This window comes from Jaculus jaculus, chromosome 7 (assembly GCF_020740685.1).
Source record: "Jaculus jaculus isolate mJacJac1 chromosome 7, mJacJac1.mat.Y.cur, whole genome shotgun sequence".
Lineage (NCBI taxonomy): Eukaryota > Metazoa > Chordata > Mammalia > Rodentia > Dipodidae > Jaculus > Jaculus jaculus.
In genome coordinates this window covers 87,647,539-87,667,526 of record NC_059108.1, presented here as the reverse complement: position 1 = coordinate 87,667,526, position 19,988 = coordinate 87,647,539, and the positions used below count along the sequence as shown (strand labels likewise).

General features: G+C 36.0%; 1 protein-coding gene across 3 annotated transcripts; it reads left to right on the top strand.

The window, feature by feature from the left end:
• Positions 1-213: 213 nt before the first annotated feature.
• Positions 214-19,774, top strand: LOC101596255 (MAP3K12 binding inhibitory protein 1). Of its 3 annotated transcripts, none has more exons than XM_004649125.2 (9): positions 214-394; positions 3,803-3,922; positions 5,663-5,884; positions 5,967-6,063; positions 8,822-8,887; positions 9,156-9,308; positions 13,616-13,713; positions 17,492-17,530; positions 19,258-19,774. In XM_004649125.2, exons 1-9 carry the CDS (start codon positions 266-268, stop codon positions 19,360-19,362), a joined length of 1,029 nt encoding a protein of 342 aa, XP_004649182.1. In that variant the 5' UTR covers positions 214-265; the 3' UTR covers positions 19,363-19,774. The 3 variants fall into 3 exon arrangements, with proteins under 3 accessions (XP_004649182.1, XP_004649181.1, XP_045011458.1); XM_004649124.2 differs by having other exon boundaries at positions 19,255-19,766; XM_045155523.1 differs by lacking the exon at positions 9,156-9,308 and having other exon boundaries at positions 19,255-19,774.
• The last annotated feature ends 214 nt before the right edge of the window (positions 19,775-19,988 follow it).

The following is a 19,988-nucleotide window of genomic DNA, read 5'->3' as shown; positions in this document are numbered from 1 at the left end:
CTGGAGTCAAGGAAGGCTCGAAAGCCGGAGCCCCAGACTCACGACCCCGCCTTGGCTTAGTCAGAGCTTACCCACTCCCATGGGCACGATTTCTTCCTCTTGATTGGCGGTCCTGCTTGTCAGTCACACCAAAAGGGTGGGCCCTAAAGCGGAATCGAAACAAGACGCCCTATATTTACGTCATCACAGTGCGACCAAAGCCGATAAGGGAGGGGCCGGGGCTGTGAGCGTACCTCGGTGGTACTGGGGCTGTTGAGAGGGTGTCATGGCTGCTGCCACGGAGCTCGGGGCTTCGAGCAGCGGTGACAGGAGCCTGGAGCGAAGCTCCAGCCCCCTCTTCGCCCGAGAGGTCCTCTGCGAAATCGTTCGCTCTCTGCACACTCTGGCCGGACAGGTGAGTGGGGACGGGCTGGGGCCCCTTCGGCCCCCCCACCGGTCAGTCCTCTTGCTGCGGCGGGGAGGGGCGGTGAGGCCTGCCGGCGGGTGGGATGTTGCCCGCGAGGACCCCAGCGCGGAGGAGCTCCGCACCCCTTCATTTCCTCCCGTCGGGTACCCCAGGTGAGTGGGCACCTAGGAAAACCCGGCTCCGAGCGGGGCACGCGTGGCGAGAACCTGTGCGCCAAAACTGCTCCAAGGCTTTAGGAGGCTCCTGCTGCTGAGGGGCTTTTTGCCTCCAGTTTTTCATTATAGAAGCGCGTGGAACACAGTACAGCTTGACATTTTTGGGAAAGCGCCCTCTCCACCTTTTGGGAAGTGATTTGTTCCTTAGTCTTATGAACTGTAGGGCTGCTGTTGCTGTTTTTTGTTTGTTTGTTTGTTTGTTTTTCCCCCGGCTGGCCATTGTGTGCGTCTGTTACTTTTTCAATCAAGGAGGGAAATAAAAGGATTTTTAAAATGTAAATTATAATTTATCAGATGAGTTAGATATGGCCAATGCTAATTACAGCTATTGTTTATAACTACTAACTAAATTTAACTGGCTGATAAGTTGCTCCTCCAGAAATACCATACTAAAACTGGATAGAGTCGCTCATGATGTAAGAAAGCAAATTTTAAAAGAGAAACAAAAGTATGTTGCCTGCTTTCAGTTTTTTCTTTGGACTGGAACAGTGCTTGTTGTGGGCACAGCAGGTATGTCAAGACAAGTGTTAAATTCCTGCGAGAATAGAATATTTGCTTGATTTGCAGCATTATTTTTTAAGTCCTTGGATGGATATAGGATGAATTTCTTAAGTTTTTAAAATAAAATAGAAATCTTAATGTTTGTTATGATTGACAACACTTGTCCATTCAGTATTGTGTAATGGTGCAGTTATCAATAGTCTTCTAAAATTTAAAATACATTTTTAAACTCAATTGTTTACGACCCTCCCATTTTGGGGGGTCTTTTTTGGACACTTTGATTGGTAATAACATTTCTGCCTTAAGAGCCCATACCTTTTAATTGTTTAAAAGAGAACTTTATGGGCATGGACATGCATCTTGAAGGTTTATTTATATTCTGACATTACCATGAAAACGATGTATACTCACCTATTTACAGAAGTTTTAAAAATGATTTGAAAATCTCTTGAAGTATTTTGCATACTGAGTTTGAAAAAAATCATTTAAAAATTTTAATCATTCTGGTATTCTGAAGGGTTAAGTAAAGAAGTGATTAAAGCTTACTTACATGATCTGCCAAAAAATGTTGAAGTATTTATGAATTTTCTATAGCATAGTGAAGGGACCTTTTATACAAATGTCAAAAATAAAATCGTATCAATTAAATGCTAGTCATTTTGGTATTAATCTATATTTTGTGATGATTTGCTTACAGATAAAAGCCAGAAAAACACTTAAAAGATTGTCCCAGAGAAGTGTTTTCTTTGATAGTGAGTTTAGAAGATTTTCAAAATGTAAATTGTCATATGCCATTTTAATGCCATAATGTCATTTTAAGTGCCACTGTATTACTAATGCTCTTCAGTTTAATCAAAACCAGAATGTTTCAAAAGGAATTTCTCCCCCACATTGCAAAATGGACCAGTTTAACTCTTTTGCTTGCCTCTGGATGGCCTCTGTTACCAAAATAAAGATTTATTATTAGTTATGAATTTTGTAGTATTTTAATAATGTTTCCACTGAAAAATATTTAAATAGTCATTAATAGTATATTAGTAGAGATTTTTTGAGTGAATGGTTTACTATTTTAAGACTGGTCAGGTAAAAATGCATAGAGTTCATATTACTAGTAATTTGTTGGATGAACAGTTTGGGTACATTAGAGTCATTTTAACATTAATTTGTGACATCATGATGCAGTTTTCCTAAAAGACAGATGGTTACACTTGAAGACTTACATAATTCTTCTGAATTGATACGAGATTATGGCCCAAACATTAGGACTTATTTCCTTTATTTTCTCTAGAAAATGTGATGCTTTGTTTTGGTTGAAGATTTGCCTATGTTTTCCCCACACAATTTTCTTAAATTTTCCAAAATCAATAATAGATCTATTGGGAGTGTTACGATAGTGAGTTACTTCCATACATAAGTTATTGTCTAACAAAATCTATATAGGTATTTATCTTAATGTAAAAATACTAAGTAACATAAGCGTCTTTGTCAATGCATCCTATGTAAAGTTTCTTGTCTTTACGTCTGCCTAACATGGACTTTAAATGCTTCTGTTCTCATGGCAGTAAATTTGTGTAACATAATCATTTGTTCAGTACAGTGCCTATTATTGTTAATCTGGGCTCTGTTGGGTTCCATGAACAGTGATTCCTCTTTTTGTTTTATTATCCTCACAACTCATAAGATTAGCATTTGAACTCAGGTAACATGTATCTTTATAGAAACTGACTATTGTTTAATAAATTGTTCCTGTAAAATAAAGTATAATTAAGTAGATTCCACTATAGACTGTATCCTTATGTTATAGCATACACACATTCTTAGTTTATGGGTATTCACTTCTATTCATTCAAATAGGCATGCTCTAAAATTGTGTCATTAATCTTATATTCAGAGTCTTGGCATCTTCCTGGCTAAGATTTTATTCTAATAAATCATCAACTGATAGGAAATTTCTGTGTATGTTACTAGAAAATAGCACATAACCAAAAAAAAAAATAATAAAAAAACCCGGATATTTCATCCAGATTTTGGCAATTTACTTCACTGTTGTGGAGAAATACTTCTTTTTCGGTTTGAGAATTTCACAGCTAAATAGTGTTTTTAAATTTTTATTTGAGGCAGATGTTGCCATCTATTCATGCATATGAGTAATAATGATTTTTAAATTACTTTTAAAGAGTGTTAGAGTTTTTGAAAATGATAAAAATGTAATTCAGAACATCAGACTAGTGATATATTTCAGACATATATTTATATATATATTTAACAGAGAAATACACATATGAGGACTTTTGCAAAACAGTTATAACTGAATTGGAATTAGTATTTTGAATAGAGCAAACCTATTTTGGAGTTCATTCAAAGGTATTTTAGATATTGAAATATCAAAGGAGCCTTCATCTTTTTATCTTCCTTGGATAGTTTTACCTTCAAAATAGTCCCATTACACAGACCTAAGAATAAAATTAGAGTAATAGATCTTTTATATTTTAAAAAATGAAACTACCTATTTGATCTTTTAAAATTGTAACTAGGTAGAGTATTTTAATGTATCATTAGAACGTGGTAACTGAGCAAAATAGGCATGTATTACACCATAGAAATCTTATTTTTGTGACAATCCCAGACATACAGCTTAATCGTGTAATTTTTGTGATGTTGCTGGTTTGCCCCTTTGAAGCTTAACCTCAAAGATGATGTGGTGAAAATTACAATCGATTGGAACAAGCTCCAGAGCCTCTCAACATTCCAGCCTGCATTACTCTTTAGTGCACTTGAGCAACACATTTTATATTTACAGGTAAATTTCTTATTAGAAATGTTAACTGGATATTGAAAATAAAAGATAAGTATGGTAAATTAGCTAGAGAATTTGTGAGTTCTACCATAATACTATATTAAGGATATCATTAATAAAAGTTATTTAAATCCATGTTGAATCTAAATCTGTTCATTTTAGTAGTAATCAGAATAGCTATGAGAACATAGTCCAATAGGCCAATGTGGGTATGAGACTGAATGAATGCAATTCTGTTCAATTCTAGACTTCTACTGAAAATTCAATACAGTTCCATCTATGGTGGGTTATAATTAAGCAATAAGACACGGCAGGTGTGTGTCATGCTATGATAATGATTCCATGCCTTGGGTGAGTTTGGAGGCTCATGGAGTGCCTTCAGTGGTTCAAGAAGTGGCATTATCCCAGCATGACACATCCTGGAGTGTCTATTGCAATTAAACAGTTTCAGCATAGTTTTTAAAAAGAAAGTAATTTCTGTGACATTAATGTCTCATCTTAGTAAGTAGCCAGTCACTATTTCATCATGTCTCAATAGTTTGAAATAATTCATCCTTGATATTAGAGGCCAATACTGAACTGTTATTTATAATAGTATTCTATATTTTAATATTTCAGTCCAATAAATCAACATTATTATGACTTTGCTGGTTGTTATTGAACATCTCTGCAGTTATAATTGATACAAGTTGCAGTTAACCTGTAATCAAAGTGTGAAATATGAAGTGACAGAAAGATAAGTAGAACTATTTGGATTGGTCATTTTATTATGATTAAAGTGTTAAAAGGTTTCAGACGAGTATTTAATATAGCAAACAATGGAAGCAAGTTTATAGTATGAAAAGGTAACTGGAATATTGGCTAATATTGGTGTATTTTGCCTAACGGAATGGCCATTAATTTTTAGCCCTGCGTTCATTGACTTTGGGAAAATTTAACCATGTTTTGTGTTAAAAGTAATAGTTAACCTTATCGTTAAAGGACAGAGCAATAAGCTATAGAACTAAAATGAGGCCTGATATGGTAATGGGAGGGGGTGTGATTGTTAGGAGGAATGGAAGTAAATGAGTAAATTACATTATATAGCAGGGCTTTTTCTTACCTATTGTAGTTACAATAATAAGTGACTGTTTTCAGCTATGGATCTATGTAGGTCTTTTCCCCCCTTCTTCATTTTCTTTTGTAAAATTTAATCACATGACCCAAGAAGATATCTTACCATGTCAGGAAAATGCTGAGTGTTCACTCACCGTAACACCCATGTATTTCATGTCTATACTTGCTCACTCACTTTGGCCAACTGCACTTTCAAGTGGAGAATCTCTAGTGATACAGTGATAATTCAGGGCTTTGCTGAAAGAGCACTGGCTCTCCTGTTAAGGAGGAAAGATACTAAGCCTTAGTGTTCTGAGGAGGCATTTGAATGACATGTTAATTAAGTGGCATTGATGCCCAAGGCTGATGGCTTTGATTTAGCACAAAATAAAAGATGAGTAAAAGAGTGATTTCCTCGAAGAAAATTTAAAAATTTTTTAGGTTTTCTGTTTCTTGTTTTAAACAAATTTAAGCAAATGATAATGGTTGTAGAAGCAGGAACAGCAAACAGTTGTATTTAGGCAGACATATATATATAACTTTTTATATTTAATAATTGACACTAAATATTTCATTTCCTTTGCTGAGGGTTATATAAATATACTATGCAATTAATTTTGATTTCTTTGGAATTTTTTTCCTTCTCAGCCTTTTTTAGCAAAACTTCATCCTTTGATAAAAGAGAATTCAGCTGTTGTTGAGGATGTAAAAAACCCAGAAACAGAGAGCAAGAATGAGCTAAATGCTGAATTTCCCACTGGGGACCTACAAGAGGAAGAAAAACTCAAAGACTGTGATTTAAGAGATGTGAAAAAGACACACATCCATTTTGATCCAGAAGTAGTTCAAATAAAGGCTGGAAAAGCAGAAGTAAGAAGTTTGGGGGTCATATATGGGGTACATGTAAAGCTCACATGAATTTTCCATTATTAAACATACTTGTTGTTTGTAGATTGACAGACGAATATCTGCATTTATTGAAAGAAAGCAAGCGGAAATCAATGAAAACAACGTCAGGGAATTTTGCAATGTTATTGATTGTAATCAAGGTAACTAGAAGTTAATTTTAATAGGACTTTAAGCATAATTTTTTTTACAGCTGTTCTAATCTTTTTTTAAAAATATTAACACAATTCAATTTAGCTTATCAGTTTTTAGTTAATAATTAAAGTAGTGGAATTTCCTCTTTAATAATAGGCTACTACAAAGATGGTTAGCATTTTAGTTACACAAAATTGAAAACAATACTAACATGAAGAAACTAATATTTATCACTGGTTTCAGATGAAGGTTCCCATAGGAGGTGAAGGTGGATTGTTGGGTGGCAGGTTTGGCCAGGTTCAGTACCATGAACTAGCTAAAGCAGTGTAACTTTGAAGCTGCAAATGTGCTCATGACATAATGTTCATATAGAAAGTGAACTTTGTAAAGTTAATGGTATTCCTCAAGAGGGAGCAGTTTTCTCATTACTCCTGAGTTACGTAAAATGTTTTGTCAGTATAAGCAGCTTGGCATGAAGACCACGGCACTTGGACTTCTTTCCTTTTTCTCAGAGTGCATACATTTGATCATTAGATTCTCCTTTCCTTTTCACTCGAAGTTTTATTATGCTCATGCCTCTTCAGCATACCTTCAGAATACCAGCTATTAATACACAGAACTGCCATAGGTCATACTCTGTCATCCTTGCAACAATCAGAGCAAGTAGTTATTAGAAAAATTGACAGAACAGGGCTTATAATTGGACTGAATATTTTCCTTGCTGCTTATATTATCTGGGCTAATTATTTACACAGAACACAGAATTGTCAGATATGATTATTCTTATCAATACACTGATTCCGTTGTGAAAATACTGTCGGTTTAGTTTGGGTCCTAAATTCAACCTTTTCTGCTTTAAATTCCATCTCTTTATCCCTTAGCTTTTCAGAACAAATACACCAGTGGCAACATCTCAGGTGCTATGGTCCAGTTGTGAGCAACTCCTGAGAGAAAAAGGGTTTGTTGAGGGAGCAAGCACATGTGTCACTAACCTTACTCCTCTGTTCTCTCTGCTAACTCTATTATTGTAAACCACCAGAAATTGACAAGAGTTGAAACGCTCAGCAGGGTTCCTTGGCCCATTCAGTCCCTTGCTGGTTCAAAACCATGCTAGCAAGAATGCTGTGAGTAGTGACTAGCACTCATACATTCCCAGTCTTCACACTGTGCTGGATTTCATACTGATGGGTCTGAATGTTTGGGATATAGTTCTGGAATGGATGATAGTGGCTTCTTTTAAACCCTTAAGCCAATGAAAGTATAGAAAGAGAATGGAGAAATAATGCCCCTTTAAATAAATTGAGGGTATTTCCAAAAATAAAAAGGAAAGAAAATGACTATGCTTAGTCTCTGGATATAAAACATGATTTGGAGTTTTATATACACAGTTTGACTTACCAGCAGAACCCTTAAAGAAAGTTAAGCCTAAATACATTTCATTTTTGTTATTTTGTTTGTTTTTTTAATAATTTTTTTTTTATTTATTTATTTGCAAAGAGAGAGACAGAGAATGGGCATGCTACGGCCTGTAGCCACTACAAACAAACTCTAGATACATGTGCCCCTTGTGCATCTGGTTTATGTGGGTCCTGGGGAATGGAACCTGGGTCCTTTGTCTTTGGAGGCAAATGCCTTAACCACTAAGCCATCTCTCAAGCCCCTAAAATACATTTTAATATGTTACTGTATTCCTTCCAAGACCTCTCAGTTGATCTAAATGTACAATCTTTAAAAATCAAATTCCATAGAGGTAAATGCTGGGATTAAAGGTGTTTGCCACCACTCCTGTCATCCCTTATAATTTATTTATTGATACATAATTTGAAAGAAATTGTACTTTGCAGCTTGGAATATATATTACAATAAGTTTTCATAGCATACCTTTTCTAAAGTTACATTTTGAAATGTAGGATGGGAAAAAGCAGAAGACTTTGATGACAGGATTTTTTTTTTAAGTGAGCATTAGAAATCTGGGTAGAAAGAAAAGTATGTGTTGTTTGTGAGGTTCAGGGTTTTTTTTTTTATTTTTTATTTTATTTATTTTATTTTTTTGAGAAGGAGAAATATACAGAACTAGGCAAGCAGAAAGAGAGAGAGAATGGGCATGTAAGGGCCTCCAAGCCACTGCAAGTAGACTCCAGATTCATGAGCCCCCTTGTGCATCTGGCTTACATGGGTCCTGGGGAGTCATAGAACCTGGGTCCTTTGGCTTTGCAAGCAAACACCTTAACCGCTAAGCCACCTCTCCAGCCGAGTTTTTTTTTTTTTTTAAATGTTCAGTTCTGAAAACACACACATACACACACACACACACACACACACACACACACACACACACGGAGCTAGTCCTCATGTTAGATGTTCCCTAGTCTGATAATATAAAAATTGCTGGATAAAAAAAGATATTCCAGTAGAGGTGGGTTTGGTTTTTGTGATGGCAGTAGACTACACTGTCATGTAGTATATAAATGATTTTCTCCAAAGACCCAAATGGTTTTTAATGATACTAGTTTTTATAAAAAATTATACTAAGTTATGCCACTTAATATTAATGGCTTTTATATGTGTAAATCTAAATATTAGATAAAAATACTAGATGTGATTCATTTTATAGGATAAAAACTATTGTGTATATGATGGTAATTTAATTACTACTGTTACTGAAAATTATATTTTTTGGAGTAATATGAATTTTTTAAAGTTTGTCAGAATGACAAATTTGTAATGAATAATATTTAAACTAACATTCATTTAAATTCTCCTTAGAAAATAGTTGTGCAAGAACTGATGCTGTTTTTACCCCTTACCCTGGATTCAAAAGCCATGTGAAGGGTAAGTAATAACACATAGTCTCTTCATCCTTGGCAGACATTCAACCTATATTAGTAATAAAATAAAGCAAATAACTTCCTCATTTAAATTCTGTGGTTATTATCAAAATAGGCAGGAATAGCTTTCACATCTATATTTTATTTATGTTAAAACAAAAATACTCCTTCATTTTGGGATATGTGGTTAAATAAAAAGAATATATTCTTAGCAAAAGAGAATTTCTATTTCTGTTTTTGAAATTAAATTTACATAGGCTTAAATTTGTTAGTTTCCAGAGTTGTAAATACATATGGACCACAAACTAGACCTGAAGGACTTCAAGGGTCCGTTCATAAACTTAGCGGCACACTTCGAGATTGTGGTAATCAGGCTGTAGAAGAACGACTACAGAATATTGAGGCTCATTTGCGATTGCAGACAGGTAAGCAATGTTAGGTGGTGCCCCATGATGTATCTGCAAGTGGTGAAATAAATTGTATTCATTACTCTAAATTTTCGTTGAGTATGCATCACGTAAAACCATCACTCTGGCTAAATAAAAAATAAATGAATAAACACTGTCACTACTGTCTTGGAATTTACAGTTGTTTGTGTGTATGCTCTCTCACTCTTCTTGCCACTTGCTAATATTGAGAAACTGTTGGTAGATAGAAGGCAGATTCCGGATAGATTCTGTTAGCCTCAGTGTATTGAGGACATAGCAGAAAACTAGTCTTTTCTATGGCCAATTTCAGAACTTGACTACCTCTAATTCTTGTCACTCACTCTGCCAGCTATAGGGTGTTGGTAAATGTGGTCCAAATCCTCAATAATCTCAGTGTAAGCACATAAATGAACTAGCCAACCAACAAACATGTAAATAAGTAAATTCCATAGGAAAATGAACCCACATTTATTGAGCAATTTTGCCAGTCATGGAAAGTGTTGTGTATATGTCCACCTTGTACTTACCAGTACTCTATTGAGTCATTGGTTGCTGTTATTATCACACTGATAATGAAACAAGTTCAGAGAGCACAAGCAACACACACAAGATAGTGGCAAATGAAAATCAAGTAAAAGTCTTAACTGGCTGCCAAGGCTAAGTCTCTCCATTTAGTAACCAGGGCCTATTGATTCTGCTTTTTAAATACCTCCCAAATCTGGCTACGTCTCTCTCCACAGCTACTGCTATAGATGAAGCCACCATGATCTCTGTCTTGAACTGAGGGAAGGTTATCAGCTGGTCTGTTTGCCACTAAACTCTTTCCTCAATCATTCTTTACCCTGTGGCCAAATTACCTGCTTTAAAGTTCAAATCTGATCTTGTTTCTACCCAATAAGAATTTTTTAGTGGTCTTTCTGTAGCCTTTTCATGCATACTAAACACTGTTTATCATTTCACTCAGCAAATCTGTTCTGCTGCAATCCTGGCACTGTTCTAGTTGCTAAAACATCTGAACAGAAGTTCTGTTTTGGAGAGATAGGTTGTGGAATTAATGAATTACATACCATGCTAGAATGCTAGAAGAAGGGCTAATGAACTTGACCAAGATAAGGAAAAGTTGCAGTTTTTAATAGGATCATCCAACCCCTTAGCTCCAGCCCTGTTACTGGGCTTCCTGTCTCCCACTTTGCTGCCTTTGTTTCCATGCTATCATTTCTGATCTTAGTCTAGTGTGAATGCTCCTTTTTTGGAGCTTCCTATACTACTTGCTGTACCTCTTCAAAGCTGCTACTGTAGCTTTCTGTTTGTTGAATATCCATGTTCTCTGCTATGTAATGAGAGGTCTGTCAGGGTGTGTTTCTGTCAGCTTCTCATTGCTGGACAAACACCCAACCAGAAACAGCTTATGGAAGGAAAGGGTTTATTTCAGGCTTACAGATTCCAGGGGAACACCATTAGTGGCAGAAGCAGCTGGCTCACTTCCACATTCCAAGCAGAGAGACACCTCTGACAACACAAACAGAACTCAAACTGCTCTGAACACACCTAGTAGAACTGAACTCAGGTCCGCCTCCAGTGACACGCCTCCAGTAGCAGGGATTGGCCTGCAAGGGGCTCAAGTTGCAAGCTCAATTTTTTTTAAAATTTATTTTGTTGAGAGAGAGAAAGAGGTAGAGATAGAAAGTGAGATAATATGGGTATGCCAGGGCCTTCAGCTATTGAACAAACTCCAGATGCATGCACTCAATTTTAATAAAACCCCTGAGTCTATGTGAGTGGGGCCTTACATTGAAACTATTACATTCAAATTACCATAGGGTAGGATTATGTCTGCCATGTTCATTACATTTTGAACCCCATGCAAGACCTGACACAAAGCAGGTGCTCAAGCATTTATTGAATGAAACTTGCTCGTGGGCTGGTTTCACTGTTTTGGAGTGTACATAGTACTGTGGAACATACATCTCTCTCATGGGAAGTTGAGTAGTGCCACCCATGGTGAAGTACTATTTGAGCCCTTGAAGGGTAGTAAGAACCTACTAAATGCCACATATTTCAAAAAGGGAATTGTGTCTACAAAAGGACAACGGCACAAAATACAGTTCAGGAAATTTCTGGTCCTCACTAGAGCATTTTTGGTTGGAGCTAGAAGCTAAGAGAAAGAATAAATTTTTAAGGATAGTAACACATTGGTATTAAGAATTAATCTCTCCTAAAAATACATTGACTAAAAACGATATTGTATATAAGGTCTTACTGGTTATCTCTAAAAACATCAAGTAGCATATTCTTTTGAAAAATATATTTTGAATGCTTATGATTTGCCCTTAATACTTCTGGTATAAGGAATGCTGACATGCTAGTCATGTCTCTGTCTTGGCAAAGCCTTCACAGTCTGGGAGAAATGAAGTGGAATTGTAAAGGAGTGCTTAAGGACATGGTGGGGGCACAAGTAGACTCTGTGTGAAGAGATGCGGGCAGGACCTCAGAAACCAGAACCGGCTCTGTAAGGTCCAGGGCTAGCTGGGAACTTGTAGGTCAAGGGTGCTGCAAGAGCAACATCAAGACAGGTTACTCATTTTACTGTATTCAGGAGCATGGTATCCAAAGTTCTCAGATAATACATTCTTGAAAACATAAATCCTAGTTTTTCTATTTAACAAGCTGATGCTTTTGATACAATGCCTGTGTAATTGTCATTCATTCTGTTGAGCTTCTGCTCTGCCTGGCATTGTAGTCTGTGAACTGATGCTGTGCACATGCTGCACAGCCACTGCCACATGACTAAGCCCTGTCCTCTCAGAGCTAATTCAGAGGGAGTACACAACTAAGACACAGATTGTTGAGTGACCTTGGTATAGGGAAAAGGAAGAAAGTAGTAATACTTCACTACTAGTCCTTTTAAAAGGAATTAGAGGGCTGGAGGGATAGCTTAGCAGTTAAGGCATTTGCCTGTAAAGTCAAAGTACCCAGGTTTGATTCCCTAGGACCCACATAAGCCAGGTGCATAAGGTGGTGCGTGTATCTGGAGTTCCTTTGCAGTGGTTGGAAGCCCTGGTGTACCCATTCTTTTTGTCTGTCTGTCTCTCTCTCTCTCTCTCTGACTCTCAAAAAAAAAAAAAAAAATCAGAGATACCCTGTCATATATGATAACTGTTGAGCCAAAACCTGAAGTTGGCCAAAATAAACCTCTGTATTGTGGAGGGATTGTGGAGGTAGAGGAACACACTTGTGAAAACTATCAGAGCACTTGGCCTAGTTGAATAACTGAACAAAGGACATCAAATGGCTAGAAACATATGTGTATGGAGAGTACAAGAGTGTTAGAGGTGTAAAGACTGTAAATGGTAAAATATTTGAAACATTTGAAAATATTTGAAATACTGAATTAACAGAGGACAGACATGTTCTTACTTACATGCTAAGTAAATGACTGGATCTTGGGTTGAGAATACACTCTTTGGAAGCAAGGCAAAAACAGGGAGACCAGAGAGAATGGTTGCAGTGGTAGTGGTAAGAAGTGGAAGATTTGGGGTATAATCATGAACTTGACATTTGAGTGACTTTAATAGGCCTTCCCTCTTTTCCAAAAGACTTTTAGATCAGAATTCTAGAAAAACTTTTTTTACAAACACATTTCACTACATGATTATTATTAATAAAAAAATCAGTTTCCTTTTTTTTATAAATTTGCCCAAAATGCAAGGGATGTGCATAGGTTTACAATTTAGTCATAATAGCAATTTATTCTTATTCCCCTGGGTGTGCCCCGTGAACGGAATGTATTTTGCTGTAGATTACAGATTGGTTTTTTTTTTTTTTTTTTTGTCCAACATAGACACACCGACAGCATAAACGCTCGCGACTGTTCTAGAAAAACTTGTAATATTCCTCTAGGTCAGAGGAGAAAATATGTCATATTGGGAGAAAAGTTGAAGAAAAATATGATATATAGTACCCACTGAGTTGAATTGTCATGTTTTTCTTTCTAACTTCCAAAGTCTATGAGACATACAGTTTGTTCTAGACACTATTCAATATCTCATAAAATTAATTTAACATAATATACCTGACAATATAACCAGCATAAGTAGAATTTGGAAAGAAGAAGTGTAGTATAATTTGTCTTATAAATACAATGTGAAACTATAAGAATTTCAATTTATGTTGTGTTTGTTTTCTTAAGCTTAAATGATTTTCATTTTTTGCATATATGGCTTTAAATGATATTTTAAGAATAAAAATTGTAAGGACAAATTATTCATTCAAATTTCAGAGGTTTTTTTTTTCTGTGAATTTAGGTGGTCCAGTGCCGAGAGACATTTATCAGAGAATTAAAAAACTTGAAGATAAAATCCTTGAATTGGAAGGCATCTCTCCTGAATATTTTCAGTCTGTAGTAAGTATAACTTAGCATTTTCATTATGTAACAACTTAATGATCTACATGGGAAATAGTTCTATTAATTAAAAAGAAAAAGGAACATGGTCCTACATAGTAGGTTGTATAAGGTCTCTTCCACATTCTTCTGAGGTGATTGTTCACTTGCTGTGAGGTTTGTGGGGGTTTTAATGCTTTAAGATTTTACATCTTTTCTGAGGCAAGGGCTCACTATGTAGCCCAAAGCTTATTGACTGCCTAACTGCAGTAGCAAGAAAAATTAGAACTATAGACAAGATTATCCTGGATGGGTTCAGCATTCAGTAAAGGAAGGACAATGGCAACCTGTGAAAAATCGAGAGCTTTATAAAAGTATTGCCAAATCTTTAAAAATGCTATCTTTGATTAGAAGATTCCCTTTGGATTAGCATTAGAAAAAAATAACCTGTCTGAATTAATAGTGAGTGACAACAAAGTACAGAACTCTTCCAGGCTCAAGCACAAAGGGAAAGACTTCATCTTCACCTTCTATAGCATGATGGAGTCCTGTCTAGACTCTACATGCTTCACTTGGAATAAAGCCAGCTCACTGATAATCTGCCTCCTGAGGGAGTTGAGCACACTGTGTGCCCTGTCACACTTTGCCCGTCACTGTCCTCATGCTGCCAGAACATGAAGAGAATCTGCCCATTTTACATATTTATCTTTCAAAGTGAATAGGAGAGACTATATGTAGCATAGTATTATAGCTTCTCAAGTTAGAACATAAGAGAAAGTTAAGCCATTACATTTCTTTAATTTGAGCTTTTCTTAGAAATTGATTTCTAAACTCTGAAATTTTGATTCACATAGAAATTCCAAACAGAAATTTCTGAAAGTTGGTAGAGGTTGATTAAGGCCCACATTAACAGAATTAAAAAGATATAAATTGTATTTGATTCACAAAACTAGAGCTAAAGTAACCCTTAAGAAAGTTAAAGTTCAGTTTCATACCATATTAATTTAATTCAGTGAAATACATAAATTCTAGAATAAGATGAAAATTAGATAAATCCTTAAACTCTAGAATGTTAAAATAAGACAAAATTATGAAAAACATCAGTATTTATTGCATCTTTTAATGTATTGTTCTAAAGATCTTACTCTTTCACATTAAATGTAGATATATTTATTGTAATATTTTTAATATTTTAAGAGTGTGGTTTAATAGTCTGTATAAAAGATAATACCTTTATGAGTATTTCCAAAGAATGATTTTTAAATTGATACTTGATAGCAGTAAATATTGCATAGTTTACAACTATATTTCTATAGTACTTTGTTCATATTCTAGAACTTAACATTGTTTCTGTATCTGATTTTCTCACTAGATTTTAACTTCTCAGGGGCAAGAACTATGTTTCATTCATCCTAGGGTACACAAAGTGTGTTAGACATTGAGTAACGATTGGATAAATGGATAGAGCATGGCTGATGGTTAGTTAATAGACATTTAAAGGTACACTAAGTTTTCTCCAAAGTAGTAACTATATGTAATTTCTAGTCAGTAGCTTCTGATGTTAAGGGGTGTGTTGGTGGAGGGGAATGCTAATGCTAATGGCCACATCTGCATCATGTGCGCATCATGTGCACAGCCTGTATGTATGGTGGGGACAAATGCACAGTTGGATTCAGCTGGAAAGTTAGGTTGTGCATACATTTTGGAGGGTCTGAAAGGTCACATTAGCCATTTGTACTCTCAGTATTGTCTGAGTATAGTTACATTTTTGAGAAAAAAGAGAAACCTGTAATTTGGGTCTCAGGGTGTATCATTGTGAAGTCTGAGTTGGAAAGAAATTGAAGTCAAGGAAATAAGTTTAGAATATATGTCATTGTCCCAGCTAAAGAGAGAGAAAGGTTTGAATCAAGGCAATGAGACAAGAAAGGATACTACACATGTAAAGTCCCTCGCCCTTTATAGCTGGTTAAAAGGGAAGAGGTGGTTGGTTATGAAATAGATGTCCTTACTTGAGTTGCCTTAGAGCATAGGCTTCCTGGACCTATATGTGTAACATTTTGTTGTTGGCATTATAAATGGAACCGTAAAGTACTTGCCAGCATAAAATTGTGAGAACAAAATGATTGTGAATTGTCCTTGTATACCTGTTTCTCTAGTGAGCTGTACTCCTTGTTGAATTTTCCATCTTTATATGAGATGTCCTTATACATAAAGCAAATTTTAAAGCGAGTCTAGTAGGCTAGTGGGGTGTATCTAAATGCTGTTATGAAAATAGTGTGCTCTAACCTAAAACAAGCCCCCAACATCCATTTTTTCTATATTTAATTCATTGATCCACCATTGTCCTTACTTTCCTCATTCTGACCTCTAGAGTAATAATAACTGATTGACTATGATATAGAAACTACCAGTATCCTACTGACTAAACTACTAGGGTCACAAGAGAAAGTATGTTTTCCTCCAGTGTATAAAAAGTGCACATCTTGGGAAGGTAGGAGACCGAATGGTGGACCAGCAGAATGTTCAGCCCACCTGCCCATAGGCCCCCCCCTACAGTATCTAGCCCACCTTGGCAAAGGAAGGGGGGGCATATTTATCTGAGATCTACCATTCCATATTTAATAATTTGACCACTTAATTCCTGTGTGTTAAAACTACTAGTAAAGTGGCACACTTAGATGTTCTTTGGCTTAACTTCTTTTGGCACAAAAGAATATATGACTTTTTAGTCTTTTGTAAATCTTAGTAGTCAGAAGTGCTCATAAAAATTTTTTCATCTGTATTCACAGTTTCTCGGATAAAATATTCATTTTCTAACTTGCCATTCAAAAGCTTATAATGTTTTGATATTAAGAACAAAGTATAAAAAGAACTCATCTGATCAGTTTAAAGGGCTGAGTAATTTGTCAGTGTGAGTGCTATCAGATTCAACTCAAAAACACACATTCCTACTGGGTTTTGACCCCCAGGGCCTCTCACATGTCAGACAGGTGCTTTGCCACTGTGCCACATCTTCCACCCAACTGTAAGAAATCTGAACACAGACCAGCTTAAACAGTATGGGAATAAGTAAGTAGGAAGGCCAATGATAACAGGCTCTTTATTCTCTTACATCACACAGGAGTAGCTAAAGAGATGCTTACATGGGCAAGCACAGTGCTCATAGCCTTAGATGTGTGTATGTGCGTATGCATATTCACCCTTTTGCTGGCATACTAAATCCTCTTTTACTCTGTCCATTGCTGTTTCCACTTGTTCAGCTTTTTTTTTTTTTTTTTTTGGTTTTTCGACATAGGGTTTCACTCTAGCCCAGGCTGACCTGGCATTCACTATGGAGCCTCAGGGTGACCTCGAACTCATGGCGCTCCTCCTACCTCTGCCTCCCGAGTGTTGGGATTAAAGGCATGTGCCATCATGCCCAGCACTTGTTCAGTATTTTGAGGTGGAAAATTTTATTTGCTTTTACAAGAGAAACTTAAATAGAAAATCTTAGGAGTACCTCTTTCCACACCTACTCAGCCTCATAGAAGGTGGCAATTAATAAGAAAGTATTCACCAGAGACAGGTGTGTTGCAATCTAACTACGTACTATGCAGTTAAATTGCCATCATCTTTGGGGGGCAACTTCCAGAATATAAGAAGGTAAGTATTGGTTGCAAATAATGCTTGATAAATTTGTAAGCTTGTTCCTTTCAAGGTTCTCAAAGACTGTCCAGGTTATATACACTACTCTATAAATGAAATAATATCTATATTTTCTATATGTTGATCATCTCCTATTTTGTTACTTTTAAATTAGAACTTCTCTGGAAAAAGAAGAAAAGTGCAACCACCACAAGTAAGATGAAGTGCTGCATCCTCATTTTGACTTCAGTAGGAGATTGATGAGTTTTATATCTTATTAATAGAAGTTCTTACTGTGGTTACTTTAAGTTGTAACATGGTAAGCTTAGGACTAAAGAAAGGTAAAATAAACTAATATACTTCAATTAGAAAAATAGTTTTATTTCAAGAACACAGGAGATTCATGTGAGTTAAATAAATATAAAACTATACATCTTGTTTTTTAATAGTAGATGATATTAGAGAAAACTTTAAAAAAATTTTTTTGAGGCAAGCCCAACAGACTGGCCTTTTTTTTTTTTAATGAGAGAAAGAGCAAATTGGCACAGCAGAGTCTCCAGCACTGCAGTCAAACATCAGATGCATGTACCATCTTGTACACATGCGCAACCTTGCACGTTTGCATCATCTTGTGTGTCTGGATCCCATGGGACTGGGAGAGTTGAACATGGAACTTTAGGCTTCTCAGGCAAACAGCTTAACCACTAAGCCATCTCTCCAGCATGGGGAAAACTTTTAAGAAAGAATCTTTGGCTTTTGTTTAGTATATCATATTGCTGCTGGGTGAAGGCCTCCAATCCCATTATTCTAAAGGGTGAGGCAGAAGGATCAAGAACTCAAGGCCAGCCTGGGCTACGTAGTAAGACTGGCTGTCGTAGTTACCTTTTTGTGGCTAAGCCAAAGCACCCTACCTAAAGAAGCTGAGGGGAGATAAGTTTGTTTCTGTATTTTTCTTTTTGTTTTTGTTTTTTCAAAGTAGGGTCTTTGCTCGAGTCCTGGCTGATCTGGAATTCACTATGTTGTCTCAGGGTGGCCTTGAACTCACAGCTGTCCTCCTACCTATGCCTCCCAAGTGTTGGATTAAAGATGTAAGTTTTTATTTTGGCTTATAGTCTCAAGAGGAAGCTTTAGGATATTAGAGGGTAACATGGCATGAGCAGAGCTAGACATCACCTCTGCCACAGCAGGTAGAAAACAATAGCCAGGAGAATGAGCCACATTCTGCCAAGGGGGAACTGGCGAATAACACCCCAAAGCCCACTCAATAGTATACCTCCTGTAGCAAGGCTTCACCTCCCAAGTTGCCACCTGCTGGGGACCAAGTATTCAGAACACATGAGTGTGGAGGATATCTGACTCAAACCACTACACTGTCTCATGCCCCAAAGAGTAGCTTATTGCATATTTATTGCAAAAGTTTAAGTTAAGCAGAAGTAGGAGGATTGCCGTGAGTTCGAGGCCACCCTGAGACAACGTAGTGAATTCCAGGTCAGCCTGGGCCAGAGTGAGACTCTACCTTGAAAAACAAAACAACAAAAAAAAGTTTAAGTAAATTTTTTGAGAATAGTCTTTTTTTTCAGAAGTAGTTGATTATAGTTCTCAAAAGAGAAGTAGGTATTTTAAGCAGTTAAACTAACTTAAAAAGTGTAATTTTTAAAATACTGATAATGAAAATATTTGTTTCTGTTTTCTTTTAAGCCTTTATTAGTTTTTCAAAGTACATAACATACAGGAAATTAAGAATCTTTAATCTTTATTATCTTATGCCTTTTAAGTTTATGGCATAGTCACCATATAGTCAAAATAATTCTTATGAGGAAAAAGATTACATTTTTTCATGCTATTGCATATTTAACTATTTATAATTCATTTAGCATTTTAACTGCATTAAGACACTTCAGAATCTTATTCAGCAAATTCTCTTCTTATTATTTATAGCAGAACTACTCACTGGCTGAACTTGATGAGAAAATTAGTGCCCTCAGACAAGCCCTGCTCAGAAAATCAAGAGATGCAGAGTCCATGGCAGCTCACCACCTTCCGTGAATCCCCCCATCCTTATCATTTTCCTTTTTTATATACGTGTGCGTAACTTACAGTGCAGCTAATTAAACAGATATGTACTAATCATATAAACCTTCTTGGAAAGTCAAGATCTACTTTTACATGAGTTTTGCTTGCAGCAAGTAGTCTTCAAGTGTTCCAGTAAACTTGGAATAATGAATGCATTGAAAATAGCATTGTTGCAATTTATTCCCTTCTGTTTTAAAGGAGGTATTTTGGATATTAAAAAGTTTAATTTGAAAGTACATGTTTTTTCTGGTGACCTCAAAAAGGAAGATATTTTGATAGTGATACTGTAAAAGACTATATTTGTATTGGTGAACCAGTTTATTAGTTTATATTTGTACTTTGCATATGCTGAGAATTCAGTCAAAAGTATTGACTGAAATGAATTTTAAATGTATGTATAAACTTTTATTTTTCAGTTGTCCTTGTTAATATAAATAAACAATACATCCAATCAATTTATTGCCTTTGTGACCTGGAACAAATTAATCTCTTTTTATGCTAATTTCCTAATCTCTAAAGAGGAATGAGAACAGAGCCTACCTACTTCATTGTTAGGAAGATTTGGTGAGATTGTGCTTATACAGGTTTTGACAACTGTC

What these genes read in the sequence shown, in the direction of transcription:
- LOC101596255 (XM_004649124.2), top strand. Translation starts at nt 266, where the DNA reads ATGGCTGCTGCCACGGAGCTCGGGGCTTCGAGCAGCGGTGACAGGAGC. An exon ending in ATTCAAAAGCCATGTGAAGG is followed by an intron (nt 8,888 to 9,155) that starts GTAAGTAATAAC and finishes TAAATTTGTTAG; the next exon opens with TTTCCAGAGTTGTAAATACA. An exon ending in TCATTTGCGATTGCAGACAG is followed by an intron (nt 9,309 to 13,615) that starts GTAAGCAATGTT and finishes CTGTGAATTTAG; the next exon opens with GTGGTCCAGTGCCGAGAGAC.